Source organism: Pygocentrus nattereri, chromosome 12 (assembly GCF_015220715.1).
Source record: "Pygocentrus nattereri isolate fPygNat1 chromosome 12, fPygNat1.pri, whole genome shotgun sequence".
Taxonomy (NCBI): domain Eukaryota; kingdom Metazoa; phylum Chordata; class Actinopteri; order Characiformes; family Serrasalmidae; genus Pygocentrus; species Pygocentrus nattereri.
The window spans coordinates 24,202,288-24,217,916 of NC_051222.1; the positions used below are offsets into that span (position 1 = coordinate 24,202,288).

Sequence of the window (15,629 nt, forward strand, 5' to 3'; positions counted from 1 at the left end):
ATGCTGGAAAATACTGTGAGGATTTGATTGAATGTATTTTAGAATAGGATGTTTAACATCAACACATGCACAAGATGGTGATATTATGCCCTGGAAAGACAGAACCTAAAATTCTGACCGTCGCTCATTGAGGAACGTTGTTCTTAAACTGCTGGATTATTTGCTGTCTTTTTTTTCGGCAAGGCTCCTCGCTGATAAAGCCTTTCCTGGACCTTCCTTTCATATGGAAGCATGACTGCATTACCTATTCACAAAGTTCATACTCTTAAATTGCTCCTTTCCCACTTTTTTGGAACATGTTGCAGGCATTAATTTCAGAATGTGTGTATGTTTACAAACACCGCACAGCTGAACCAGTCAAATATTCATGACCTTGTCCTCGTACCGTTTCGGTCTGAATTCAGCTCAAAGTAGGATTATGAATGGCTGCTTTGTTTTGATTTGCATTTCACAGCCCATCCCAACATTCTTGGGAGTGAGACCTGAAAAGTGATGCTGCTTAAATAAGCACAAGGTCTTCAAAGCGGTTCTTCTCCACATTGAATGATATATTGAGTGTAATACGTTTTCTATGAAAGGAAACCCAGAAGGACTAATTTTAGATGATTGTTTTAGATAAAAACCGTATTTTACACATGAGTTGAATGGTTGTGTTTACCCATGTGCCTGTATGATAGGACTCGTGCGGTGCAAACGGAAAAGGGTTCAAAATAAGGAGAATGAAAAGGCGATCAAACAAATAAGCAAACAAATAAACACGACGCTCTTGGAAAAAAAAATCAGACGGATCACGGAGGAGGCGCTAAAAAGCCCAGCGCGGCCGGGGGCGCGAGCCCTGCGTGCGTGTGTGTGTGCGTGCGTGCGTGTGTGTGTGTGTGTGTGTGTGAAGTTAGGAAAGTGTTACGCAGCTGGTTAACGGTGATGGAGTGAATGCGGCAAGCTATTGGCTGTGGGCTTTGTAAATTTCACTCAGCGCAGTCCAATAGAGAGCGAGAGAGAGAGAGAGAGAGAGAGAGAGAGAGAGAGAGAGAGAGAGAGAGAGAGAGAGAGGCCCAGGAAAGAAGATGAAAGAGAGTGGGAGAGAGACACCAAAGCTGGACCAGTCGCACACCTCCCTCCTCTTTCACTCTGCCTCTCTCTCTCTCTCTCTCTCTCTGTCTCTTCTCTCTCTCTCTCTCTCTCTCTCTCTCTCTCTGTCTCTTCTCTCTCTCTCTCTCTCTCTCTCTCGCTCTCTCTCTCTCCTCCTCCTCCTCCTCCTCCTCCTCTTCTTCGATGTGAATCTCCTCCAGTTTCTGCGATGGTGGTGTCGCGTGCTTGCTGAGCAGTAAGCAGCAGCACCGGGAGTGTCCCCAAATCTGTCTCTCTCTCTCTCTCTCTCTCTCTCTCTCTCTCTCTCTCTCTCTCTCTCTCTCTGGACTGCAACACCGCTCGGATTCTTCCTCTTTTCTATTTTTTCATTTCTACTGGAAAGAGGGAAGAAGGGAGGGAGGAGTGGTAGTGGAGGAGGCGGAGGAGGGGGGAGGCACAGTGGAGTTTTTATTTTTTATTTTTTTCTCCCCCTCCTTTCGCTTCGCGGCCCGCGTGCGTTTTATTCCTCCGCATCATCTCCTCGTGAAGTCGGCGGCGGCGGCGCGGCGAGGGGAAAACCATCGGGCGCGATGCAGATGTGGCCAAGGTAAGGGAGGCGCGCGAGCGCGCGCGTGCATGTGCGGAAAGTGTCTCTTCGTGGACATTTTTAGGTAGTTTTCTTTTTTCTATTCAGTTTAAAAAGTGCGCCCCGGTTTACGGCGGTGTGGAGATTATGGCTCGTGCGTAATTCCAGACTGCAGGACTCTCTGCTGACCGCTGTGTCTCCCTCTGCCGCCTGTCCTGCTTTCTAATAGCCGTGAAGCGGTGAGCGGGGCTGAGATCTGGACTCTGCTGGACTCGAGTCCAGCGGGGTGGTTTGGGGAGCGCAGTCGCGGGAAAAGTGCAGGCTGCTCTGTGTTTTGGGGGCGAGGACTCACTGTTTACTTACCTGTGGCGAACTGAAGCTCGCGCGACGCGCTATCAGTGCCCCATAGAACTGTGGGCGCTCGTGCGCTTTCCGCGCCTGGCGCATTATTAGGACCCCCCAGCGGACGTTAAGGAGAGAAAACAGGAATGCGCAGTATTGGGACTCCAGGCGGTGTGGCTCGTTAAAGGCGCGAGCGCTTAGTATCGCCTGCCAAGCCGGGTATAGGGGGGCTAATCCGGAGCAACAGTAGGCTATCCGGGCTCTGAAAGCAGCCTCGCGGCGACACGCGTGCACGTGAAGCAGGCAGCAGTCAGGAACGCGCGTGCAGGGTGAAAGTTGGAGTTGGGACCCCGCGTTTGGTGGTGCTAGCAGGAGCTCGTGCGAGTTTCAAGGCTTTTGCATTTGGGGAAAACACACACACACACACACACACACACACACACACACACACACACACACACACGCGCGACGTCTATCCTCGTCAGGATGGCTTTGCCTGTGCGCGCCACTGTCCCGCCAGTTCGCCACTGAACCGCAAGGTGGTACTGTGGACATCTGCATACGTGCGCTTTTTGGGGGGGAAGGGGGAGGAAAGCAAGGTGGGGAAAGAAGAAGAGGACATCTCTGTAGTCGAGAACAGTGCTTAATCATCTCCGCTTTCACGCGCTGGTTGTTTGTGAGACTGCAAGGACCCGTATGTTGACCCCACACTCGAGTGCCTCGCTGCATCTTTACTGAGCTTTTGGTTTAAAAGCGCAATAAGTCACAAAAGGTTATCTTTGCCATATGTGGTATAAGCAGCTGAACCTCCAGAGGAGCAGGTAGAGTTTTCTTGTTTACCGTTTGTCAGTCAAGCTGTTGGCAGAATGGCATCATGTGAAGTCATTGCTATGGCATTGCATTCATATTTGTCTCATGTATGTTATTGTTATTCTAATTCTATTCCATTCAACTCTTTTGCTTTAGAAATGAATAAAATATCCATTCGTTTTCATTCTTTCAGAACAAATAATCTTGTGAATGGTGTGGGATGGGGGGGTGGGGTGGGGGGTGGTGGGGGATGGTTCAAGTAGGACATCATTTAGGGCCCTCAGATGATCAGAAACAGCTCGTAACTAAATAACAGAGGGCATTAGCGCTTACTGCATAGCCTCACGCAGACGTCACCCATATGGAATACGTTCCTGATGCACTGTGCTGGTGAAGGAAGGTTCATAAGATGACCCCAAGCTGACGGCTCCGCCCCCTAGAAGAATAGTGGTGATTGTATTCTTATCAGTTAATGGCCTACAGCCCATTCTCCACTCGCGCTCTAGCATACCGATCCCATCCAAAATGTCTTTTTATGGGCCTTGAAAAAATACCATACTGTTCCTAACAGGGATTGATTTCTTATCAGGCGCTGCTGTGCAATTACTTTAAACATTGCAGTGGGACCAGGCCAGATGTGAGCGATTTTGAAAGCATGGGTTTGCGTGCTGGACATAACAAAGCCACGTAGATGTCTTATCACGACCACCTTCTGGCTATGAGGATCAATATTTGTTTTGAGTCAAATCACAGGTGCAATTCAGCAGATTATGTATGGTCCAGTCTCGCTTGCCCTTCTCTCTCTCTCTCTCTCTCTTACTCTTCCTCACCGGATCACTGGCTGGCCCGTGTGTTCTCGGCACTGTCACCTTTGAATAAATCCCCCTCTCCATTCACTCGTGGCTCTCTGGGGTCCCTGTCCACACTTGGGCAGTCGCAGAAGGATGGAGAGAGAAAGACAGAGAGAGAGAGAGAGAGAGAGAGAGAGAGTGAGTAGAGCGAGTAGAGCGAGCATTGCTCGGAGAAAAACAAATTCTAGCTGGCTCTTCCACTTGCCGGGTGATAGCAGGTGCATTTGTGGCAGCGGAACTACCACTTCTGTTCCGTGAAGTTCACCCAAAGGTCAAGCACAGTTTTTATGGTTTATTTCTTGCCTTTTCTCTCTCTCTCTCTCTGTCCCTCGCCTGAACGGTTGGTGTCACCACCTAGTGCCTTGCTCTCTCTCTGTCTGGAAAGGAGCCTCTACTAACCCTGCCCTCCACCACATCTTTTTATAATAATTAAAATGCAAATGAAGTGCCTGCACCTTCATTGAAATTCGCACGAGTTATCGGTGGGGGCTATCACGTGGACAGTGAACGCTGTCTTCTCGCTTCTCTTGTTGCCATTTTGCTTTCTGCCAGGACATTGCGTGGGTGTGCGTTTAAAAAAAAGGAGAAAGGGTCTCTATGGGCAGTGCATTCAAGACATTTCTCTGACTCTACAGACTTATCTTGTTCAAGGATAACGGAGGCAGAACAGGCCTTCAAGGCTGTCAACGACAGTGTCCAGACACCCAGAAGGCGCATACACCTTTGGCAGATATCTAATTATCCTACTAGAGAAGAGCAGTCCAAATTCTGACATTGCTGAATCACATGCTAAATAACATCAAGCTAGCTTTTATTTGTTATTAGCCACTTTAGCATGTCTATGCAAGTTGCTGGTTTAAAGCCTTTGTAAAGAAAGTCCACAAAACAGAACTGCTGCCCCAGGAGTAGCCCTCAGTTTGACTTCAAAGAGCCCAGCACGCATACATATTCTACATTTGGGTGGATCCTGTCTCATAGTGTTACTGCTGAGGCCTCTTTTGCCAAAAACTAGCTAAACTAACAGTTGCTGCTAGCCATACTTGAAGTTTGTCATTTTTGTAATTTGTTTCTTCAGATAACACCAGTGCACACTGGCTAATGAGTGGCATATTACCTTGGTTTTGTTTAGTAGTAAAAAGAATTGATGTTATTTCAAAAATGCTAATTGGTAAAGTTTAAATCCATTATTATCAGGATTAGCATATTTATCTGACCTCTTTTTTGACCTATCTCTACTACAGACAGCAAATAAAAAAGTGTGGTTTCATTTCAAATATTTTTAACTTGAACTGTAAGACAGGTGCTAGCATCCTGTCCTTATGGTGTGTACACCCTCCTTTGGCATGGAAGCTAGTTCAAAGGCAATTCACTCAGCTCTGGTGCTAGCCGGATATATGTGAGGGAATCCTAAATGAAATACCACCTGCTAAACATTTTGGTGGAAGTGGTTTGCCCTGTTTTGGAAATGAAATTTCCAACGGGTCTATCTGCCATGAGAGCAGCCGGTGTGAAATGTGCATTATCATATTCAGTGTGTTCCAGATACAGAAAATGATGCAATGAACAGCACAGAAGGATGTTTAGCCTATCAGCAGGGATGGCATTGTGTTTCATATGCAGGGCTGGTTTTATTCTATTTTAACTGCTTTTTTCTACTCAACTGCAGCAGAAAGCCTGTTTACCTGAGTGAATATACTAATTTACTTATCTTCTCTAGGTTATTTGATCTGTATGATAACCACTCTTGAGAGCTTGTTTATCCAGCCTAGTGTTGTTTCAGAACTCAAGGGTCTCCATTACAGAGACCTGGCAATAAAGCCTGTATAAAAGCTGTCATTTGTACAGGGACTTGAAGTCCCATTTGAGGTCCAGCAGCTTCATAAACATCCAACCTTTGGAGACAAATGTTCTCTGAGAAAAAGCTTCCTAGATTTTGCTTCTTTTTTAAGGTCTGTAATGGCATCAAGGGATGCTTTCAGTGTTAGAGAGCAGAGGAAGCAATGTTTTTGTTCTTTGTCTTGTGACCATTGGTACTTAAGAAATGTACTGCTAGAAAACGTTCTGAAACTGATATTCCCTGGACTGGTTTAGTCTAATGCGAGTGAGTGCATTATAGCAGCCGTGCTTTGTTTGAGCAATCAACTTCTCAAGAGATCTATTATCTTCCATCTGATCACTGCTCAAATTGCACCGCAAGATGCAGATACTAAAATTAAGTTCATTCTCCAGTCTCACACTCTTGGAAGATTGCTGCAGAACAGCAGCTGCTTTGAACGTGGCACGCCAGACAGTCTGGAAGGTTCCATTTGGCGCAGATCTGTGACCAGCCTTGCGCCTTCTCATGTAATGCTTAAAATGAAAGATTCAGGCATTGGAAGCTGGGATTGGATTGGGCCTGCTTTCTTGTCAGGAAAGTGGCTTTCACTGCTACAGTATTACATTTGTAATATTATGTGTCAGCTGTGAGTGATCTCAGAAGCTCCTAGCAAACATGCTTATCTGGGTGTTGGTAGAATATGCCCATTAGCTGCTGAGTTGAGACCTTTGTTTTCATTCACAGTGGGTTAATAATGACGAGGAGTATTGGGGACATGATCCTAGATCAGCACTTTTCAGAGTACCCCCTCATCTCAGTTACTGACATTTTTGTTAACAAAGAGATCAGAAGAAAGATAAGAGAGAACATTCACAGTTGATGTATGTAGGACTCAGTCATCAAAGCTACAGTACGACAGAACTCAAGCCCACTCAGCACCCCAACCCCTCCCCAACCTACCATAAATCCAATCCACTAATGCGAACCAAATGTGCATGATCAATACATGTGATTAACATGCCCTGAATCCTTTCCGGGAATAAAGAGCAAAGAACGGACATTGTAGTGCTGTAACGGAATTCTATCTGTATCTAAATAACAGCTTTTTACAATGTAGTAAAAAACCTGATCATTATATATTTTGTCTAAATCCCCCTTTAGAGTGACCAGGGCCAAAGGCTGATGCTGCATCATCTGTAACATCAAACATTTAAAGACAGTTGCTAAATTTCTGCATATTCTGCCATTGAGATGTAGACAAAGTAATTCAGAGTTTGATGTGAAATGGTTCATTGTAGAGAAACTTACCAACTTCTTTACAGTGGTGGTGACAGAAACCAGGGGTTGAGATGTCTACAACACAAGCATAGCCATTTTGTTTACTTTCTAAAATGACCAGTGAACTTACATGTCTCCTGTTGATGATGGTAGAATAGTGAACAATCTGAAAAAAATAAGTTTTGGGAAAATATTTTGCTCAACAGTCTGCATGTATCTCTCTGCCATGAATGTATTTTAAAAGATTTTAGGGCCAAACCTCAAAACTATCTTAAAACAGTGTCTCACAGGCATTACACAGTGTATTTGTTTTCCAAACACCCCTTTTGTAAACAATTCTGACAGTAAATTTCTATAGTGTGGTGCCTTAAACCCTTCTTAGACCACTCTGAATTATGTTGTTTACATCTTTTAGTTTAATTTAGCAGATATTTATATAAAGAAATCTGTGGAATTCCCATTGACCTAAGCCAAGACACAGGTGATTTTGTTAATATCAATGTGGAATCTCAGTGTAATCCAACAGCAACATCAACCACCTGAAGAGGACAGGAAAATTAGTGTTGCTGAGACCAGTTAAACATTAATTGTACCCCTTTTGTCTCCAAAGCAGCCAAATTTTTATTTCCCATGGCCACTGGTTATAATAGCTGGTCACCTGATGTGCTTAATTATACGTGTAAATTTTGAATTCAAGCATTTGAAATGCAATCTCATCATATCGTTTGTGACATTGAATCAAGAGATGGACATACTGTAATACTGAATTGGTCAGTTTTGGCCATTGAGAACTTCTAATGGCAGAGGTGCTTTAGAGATATTGATTGGAAAAATAATGAAATTATTCCAGAACTGACCAAAAATAAGAACAATTGCTGAACCATAGAGAATAAAACATTCACAGAAAGACAACTGATAGATATGCAACCTTTTTGATTGTTCTTTGAGTAGCAATATTGACCTGAAGGTGGGACAGATCGATTGTGTTTTATGTTGATGTTGCAGATATTCCATGTGTAATGTGGCTATTTGATCCACTGTTTTCCAGACTGCTTATAAACTGTGGAGTTCTATAATGAGAATCATATTTCACAATAGTCTTACTTTCAACCTGTGTGTTCCCATCTCTTCTCGTCACTGATGTGCTGAGTATGCACGTTCTTTACAGGTTTAACTCCAAACCTTCAAAAGGATTGCTGCATTCTTCAGCATTTGTGAGCATGCATTTAAACATATTCTACTGTTTGTCCTCCAGGCAATCCACTGAAAATGGAGTGAAGAGAGGACAATAGTTATTCCAGAGGACATCTAAGAAGACGGAACCTTTCGGCTTCTGGGAGAGTATAGCTTTTTCACAGATCTAAACCTGATCTAGACCTGTCTTCCTGTCCAGGGATGGGGGATTTCGATATTAGAGATCTGATTGGAGGGTGTGTTGACCATCATCTGTCCATTATAGCCTAAGGGAAAGGTTTCACCGTGGCTGTGTGAGGGGTAGCATAGACACCTTCTACTCACTAACCTCAGCTGGACCATGTCACGGCAAGGAGGAACCGGATGGATGCCTTCAACCATGGTCCAGCCATTTTTTACTCTACCCCGAATCTCTAAGATTGTGGTCGTATTGGTCTGGCTAGCCATGGCTCAGGCACAACAGCATCCCATCGTCACTACAAACTATGGCAAGCTGAGAGGCTTAAAAACAGCACTGCCCAATGAGATTCTGGGGCCTGTGGAACAATATTTGGGGATTCCCTACGCTCTTCCCCCAACAGGGGAGAGGAGGTTTCAACCCCCAGAGCCACCAATGTCTTGGCCAGGGATCCGAAACGCCACTCAGTTCGCCGCTGTTTGCCCGCAGTTTCTGGAAGACCGCTTTTTGCTCAATGATATGTTGCCTGTATGGTTCACCGCCAACTTGGATACAGTGGTAACCTATGTGCAGGACCAAAGCGAAGACTGCCTGTACCTGAACATCTATGTCCCCACCGAGGATGGTATGTCACCCTTTTTTTACAGATTACCTTGCCTTTCATTCCTTGTTTTCCTTTTTCAGGTTCATCCTTTCTGAAATAATTGTTTGTTTTATTGATTTGAGTGTAACCTAAGGTTAGTCAATTCTGTCAGGACCACACTGTGGTTTTCTCTTTCTTCAAATCTTAGACAATGCCACACTTGTTTCCCCGCAAAGCTACTTGCAGCTGTCACTCCTGTAGAGATCTTAGATGAAGGCGCTAGGTGCTAGCAGTTGATACTGCAAAAGTTCAATCCAAAAAATCAAAGCTCCCAAAAAGCATTTGGCCTCAGTGGCAGGGAAGCCGCGTAGTGCAGTCTGCTGAGACTCTCAAAAGAGATTTTAACAGTATTGATTGTCTGGGCCTCTGTAGTGCAGGAAGCTCTCATAAACACTAAATATCATGAAGCATCTTTTCAAAGGTAGTACATCTTTCTTGTTTGTCAAACAGTTCTTTTATTTTGCTTTGGCTCTGGCACTTGTACAGAGTTATAGATGCAAAGACAAACTGGGCTGCTAAAAAAACAATCTCAAGTTTGGTGAGATGTTAAATTATAATGCATTTTCCTTCCATGCTGTGGTGTATTTCTGCGTGAAACATGCTGAGTGTCTGTGAGATAGCTGAGTATAAAATTATTTGTACAGAATTTTTGTCCCTGCCCACTGGTGTTTGGTAACAATCATAATTCAGAAGGCATTTTAGAGGTGAACATTTAGATGGTACACTTAAAAAACAAGGGTGTCAAATAGGGTTATTTGCATGTTGCCATAGAAGAGCCACTGTCAGTGGCTGGTTTTTTAAAGCAGTGGTTCTCAAACTGGTCCCTGGAGACCCTCAGATGATCCACATTTTGGCTCTGTCCCTATGTGAAGACCAGTTTGACAACCACTGCTGTAAAGAACCATTCTTTTCAAAGTACCTCAGCAAAATGTAAAAGTCCTCAACAGAATTCTTAAATTGATTTAGAACTTTTACATTATGTGAAGGTCTTAAAAAGATTTAAAAGGTTCCTCACACTCTCAAAAGATTCAAAAGGTTCCTCACCAATCTTTTTTTGAAATATAGATCTTTAAGGCTGTGGTTTACAAACCAATTCCCAGTGATGCAGATTTTGAAACACTCAAGTATAGAGCAAAAACCTAGCCTGCCTAGGAACTACTAGAGAACCAAAAGTGGTTCTTAAAGGACATCACTAAAACAGCCATAATGGATTGTGGAAAAAAATTGTATCTTTTAAATTATATCTTATGAAATATCATGTTGATTATTCACAGGTACATGAACTACATTGTGCAATAATGGTCACTTTTGTTTCAGGTAGACTTTAAGTAAGAGTGTATAAGTTTTTGAACTGACTGCGTTTGATACCAAGCATAACAAAACTCTGTTAGAGCTGCCATTGATCTGTATGTAGCTTTGTAAGTTTTTAATTGCGTGTGAATGAACATAATCCTTCTAGTTTAAACCTGTGCTCATAATCATTAACCCAGCAGAGATTTGGGGTCATCTGAGGTTAGGAAGCGATGGTACTAATGATCCTGCCTGGAGTCTGTGTGCGCCCCTCTGTGTGCTAAATTTAGCCGGAACTGGATTGAAAGCTAGATTAAGGAGAAGAGAAAGGGGATAATCTCACAATCGAAAAATCAGAGTACAAAGAACAAGGGCTCTAATTCCGACAGATTCTGGTTAATTCTTCTGGAGAGGGCAAGCAGCCATGCCCACCTCTTCAAACTGCTGCTGTCTTATTATCATGACACTGCCTGGGCAGAAGTCTGGGCTTGTTGTGCCAAGAACTTGATTATTCAACCTTGTGGAAGGCCTAAGTGACTCAGCAGGGCTAGAAATAATGTCCATGCATATCTTGCTGAAAAGAATCTTCTGCTTACTAAGCAATGGTGGGCAGATAGCTGAGTGGTTGGGGTTACTGACCATCAACTGGAGGGCTGTGGGTTTCATCTCAGCTGGGGATGTGAGTGGGCACCTTATACCAGAGAGTTTCAAGTTGCTGCCTTAACAGTGAGAAATGTTATGGTGCCCTTTGTAGCCATTGTGCCCTTGAGCAAGGCACTTAATTCTATGTTTCTCCAGGGCACCACTGTTCCTGTTGCTCCTTTGCTCCTTTTCAATCAGAGAGCCTCTTGAATAAAGAACAGCAAGTTCCCAATGGCCCAACCTTGAATAAATGAGGGATGTTAGAAAAAATAAAATAATGTTCTAAGTGGTAAAGTGTACTGGGCTGTACTGTTAACACAGTGATATGAGAATAAAGGAATACTCTAATGATTTTATCTGAATTTCTCTATAATATAACCTTGATACCCACAGACAATTTCTAAGCATTTTCCTGTGCTTACTTATGGGCTTGCGTGTAATAGAAGTCAATGGGCAGTTGCAGAAATCTATGAATAAATGTTTAAAATACATGACGAAATACATTTGAAAGTACAACAATTACACTCTAACCATACATAAGGGTGAAGCCAAGGGGGATCAAATGGTGCATTCAACCAATTCCAAAAAACAAAGATCCAAAAAATGTTTAAAAAAACCTTCAAGACTATATCACACTGTACTTTACTTTACCACAAGTACAAAGTTACTGCCATATAATTTGCTTCTGAATTAGCTTATCAATAATTTGGTTACATTAATTATTAACCCCTTAAAATCCCTTATTATTAGACTTATTACATACTAAGGCTTATTATTCAGTTACTATAGGGAGAGCTATTCTAAGGTTATAGCAGTGTGTAATAAAGCTTTGGGCCCCCGGCAGGCCCTGGCCATTTAAGTGGTTAATACGATAACCTAAATGAGTCTAAAATAGTCAAAATGGTCAATATAATTACAAATCGCTGGAAAACAAGTTAAACACCAAAAGCATATAGATTTTCTGGATGGAACTAAAGCTCAGAGTTAAGGTTTAATATACTTCACCTGTGTCCTCAATGTAAGTAATAGTAAAAACAAACAGAACAGACAACAATAAAACAGGCAAAAATCTTGTGTTTGAGTTTGTCATGTCAAATGCATGGCAAGTGCACAATGGATTTTGCTTAAGTTGTTCCTGTTTTGCTGCTTTCAAAAGCACGTAGAGTTGCTATAAGCAGTATCAATCCCAGTGAGTGATCCACTGTGTTTGAGCCAACAACAATTTAGCAAATCTTTTACTTTCCAAGATAAAGTCATCAAGTACTGTTACATGACCAATACAAACACCAGAATGTGAACTATAGCAGTATGTTGATTGCTGTTTTACATTGTAAAGTGATTTGTTACTTCTTTATCAAGTGATATTAGCTTGCTATGAAACTAGTTTTTCATAACAAGCTGATTTCACTTTATAAAGTAATAAAAGTGGTTCCCATTATATAATTATGTATATATGTAACACTCAGACAGGGTAGTTAGGTGCAAATGCAGAGAATCTTTAATAAACAACGTCCACCAAGCAAAAATCGTAGAACATAGAGGCAAAGAGTCGAAAAACCAGAAAAGACCAAAACACAGTGATAACGGCTCAGTAATGACAGGCATTACCTCGCAAGGAGGCAGTGTGAGAGTCTGGGTTATAAAGGGTTGCTGATGAGTAGATTGTAGGCAGGTGTGTGAGTGTGGGAGGAGTCAGCTTCTCAATATTCCAGAGAAGCTGATCTCTGAATAAAGGAACAGCCAGTAGGCGTTGTAGCCAGTAGCCAGTGGGGCAAAAAAGTATTTAGTCAGCTACTGATTGTGCAAGTTCTCCTACTTAGAAAGATGAGAGAGGTCTGTAATTTTCATCATAGGTACACTTCAACTATGAGAGACAATATGAGAAAAAAAATCCAGGAAATCACATTGTAGGATTTTTAAAGAATTTATTTGTAAATTATGGTGGAAAATAAGTATTTGGTCACCCACAAACAAGCAAGATTTCTGGCTCTCACAGACCTGTAACCTCTTCTTTAAGAAGCTCTTCTGTCCTCCACTCGTTAGCTGTATTACTGGCACCTATTTGACCTCGTTATCTGTATAAAAGACACCTGTCCACAGCCTCAAACAGTCAGACTCCAAACTTAACCATGTCCAAGACCAAAGAGCTGTCGAAGGACACCAGGAAGAAAATTGTAGACCTGCACCAGGCTGGGAAGAGTGAATCTACAATAGGCAAGCAGGTTGGTGTGAATAAATCAACTGCGGGAGCAATTGTAAGAAAATGGAAGACATACAAGACCATTGATAATCTCATTCAATCTGGGGCCCCATGCAAGATCTCATCCCATGGGGTCAAGATGATCATGAGAATAGTGAGCAAAAATTCCAGAGCTACATGGAGGGACCTGATGAATAACCTGCAGAGAGCTGGGACCAAAGTAACAAAGGCTACCATCAGTAACACACTACGCTGAGAGGGACTCAAATCCTGCAGTGCCAGGCGTGTCCCCCTGCTTAAGCCAGTACATGTCCAGGCCCGTCTGAAGTTTGCCAGAGAGCATATGAATGATCCAGAAGAGGATTGGGAGAATATCATGTGGTCAGATGGATGGATGGATGGATGGACATCAAATAGATGTTTATAAATTTTACCAAATTTTTGGTAAAAACTCAACTCGTCGTGTTTGGAGGAAGAAGAATGCTGAGTTGCATCCCAAGAACACCATACCTACTGTGAAGAATGGGGTTGGAAACATCATGCTTTGGAGCTGTTTTTCTGCAAAGGGGACAGGACGACTGATGCGTGTTAAGTGAAGAATGAACGGGGTCATTTATCATTAGATTTTAAGCCAAAACCTCCTTCCATCAGTGAGAGCATTGAAGATGGAACCTGGCTGGGTCTTCCAGCATGACAATGATCCCAAACACACCGCTCGGGCAATGAAGGAGTGGCTCCGTAACAAGCATTTCAAGGTCCTGGAGTGGCCTAGCCAGTCTCCAGACCTCAACCCCATAGAAAATTTGTGGAGGGAGTTGAAAGTCCATGTTGCCCAGCGACAGCCCCAAAACATCATTGCTCTAGAGGAGATCTGCAGGACGAATGGGCCAACATACCAACTACAGTGTGTGCAAACCTGGTGAAGACTTACAGAAAACATTTGACCTCTGTCATTGCCAACACAGGTTATGTTACAAAGTATTGAGTTGAACTTTTGTTATTGACCAAATACTTATTTTCCACCATAATTTACAAATAAATTCTTTAAAAATCCTACAATGTGATTTCCTGGATTTGTTTTTTCTCATATTGTCTCTCATAGTTGAAAATTACAGACCTCTCATCTTTCTAAGTAGGAGAACTTGTACAGTCAGTGGCTGACTAAATACTTTTTTGCCCCACTGTGTGTGTATATATGTACATACAGTATATGTAAGCTTCAAGCTTTGGGTCAGTTCTTGTTTTTTGAAAGTGCACTGGAAAAATAGCCTTTTAAAGTGAATGCTTCTACATTAAGAAGAGTGGAACTGCAGTAGAATGTGTGTGGCTTATGCATATTCATGATTACATGGTAAAAATGTAACCATATAAAGTCATTAAATTATCAACCTAGGAAGATCCATTTAAAAATGGTGCCCAATTTGAACCAAAAGCTTTAATAGCATACATCCTTACTAATGTCCATAACAAGGAGCAGGGCTACCAGCTTTCCCCACCTGAAAATAAGTTATTTGCTGTGAAGATATAATGCTGATTTGTCTTAAAACATATCAAATTTATCATATTTGAGTTATTAACATACAAAGAACGTTCTGGCAAACGTAGCTGAGATGCACACAGTGTAATCTAAATAACAGTAACTTTCTGAAAAACTCTTTGTACTCCAGAAATTTTGTTAGGGTTGCTCTGAAGTATTCCTAGAACAGGTCCAGTATAAATCATGTAGCAGAAGTGGTGGATGGGGATGGGGATAAAGCAGGCCCACTTAATTGCTGTGCTTAATAATGTAATAGCAGCATCAGGTCAAACGCTGACATATGTAATATACCCTGTGCCGATGATTAAAAGTTCCAGTTATGGGAGAAAAAGGCCCTCCCCTTCTAATATACTGGCTAATCCCCTGATACAGGTCTGAGAATGAGAAAAAAGTTGCTGCCAAAGCTGATTTGAAGTTTTATCAAAACTCCCCCCACAGTTATTTGAGCTGATTTCAATTCTTTTACATTACAACAAACATGATGTGAAACAGTTTCATTTGCTGAGTTAAAGCAAATGCAAGTAAACACAGCACAGCAGAAAATGCATTTATTTATTTTCTGCATTTTCATTTTCATATCTCTTATGAAAACAAAGAAAACGTCCTCTAAAGGTGCTCGATCACGTTTAGAGGCAGTGGCAAATGATGTTTGTTTACTTAAGCTCGAACTACGCCTTTAATCTGGAGTTACTAGGTGCCAACAGTAAAAAAGATTTGGCTACTTTACACTCATACTTTAATAGTTGCATACACTGAAAACAAAAAAGATAATTGAATTATTAATTAGAGTGTGGATATGGAAGTATCAGCTGAAATTACAAGGTTGTGACAGATCTAACTGACAGAACTCAGCAACTGTTTACAGGGAAATGTGTATGTGGTAACTGAGTGCATGCTTCAGTTAAAAAAAAGAAAAAAAAAGCTGCCATATTCCTTTAAATTGACTGGTTGAATTTCTGAAGCATGAAATTCACCCACTTGATCTGAGAAATAGATCTGAGGCCAAAGCTCTGTTTGTTTAAAATATATCTGAGTCCTTTGACAATACTGCCGCTTATCAGAGTTCGATACGCAAGCTAAATACAATTTCGCTTTTTGTACATGTAAACAGATATGTCAATCACTGGCCTGGTCCATGTAAGAGGTCCCTGATGTCTTGTTAAGTCTATGGCCCTCTGATGGGGACCATGGCAG

At 42.2% G+C, this 15,629-nt stretch overlaps 1 protein-coding gene across 4 annotated transcripts in view; it reads left to right on the plus strand.

Annotated features, from left to right (window-relative positions):
• Positions 1 to 1,215: 1,215 nt before the first annotated feature.
• nlgn4xa (neuroligin 4 X-linked a) overlaps positions 1,216 to 15,629 on the plus strand; it is a 130,861-nt gene continuing 116,447 nt past the window's right edge. For 2 of the 4 annotated variants that reach the window (XM_017699123.2, XM_017699125.2), the window contains exons 1-2: positions 1,216 to 1,675; positions 8,007 to 8,748. In XM_017699123.2, coding sequence (XP_017554612.1) covers positions 8,286 to 8,748 — 463 coding nt within the window. In that variant the 5' untranslated portion in view covers positions 1,216 to 1,675; positions 8,007 to 8,285. Of the gene's footprint in view, positions 1,676 to 2,674; positions 2,818 to 8,006; positions 8,749 to 15,629 lie in introns of those variants that run through there. The other 2 variants (XM_017699126.2, XM_017699124.2) reach the window with 2 other exon arrangements.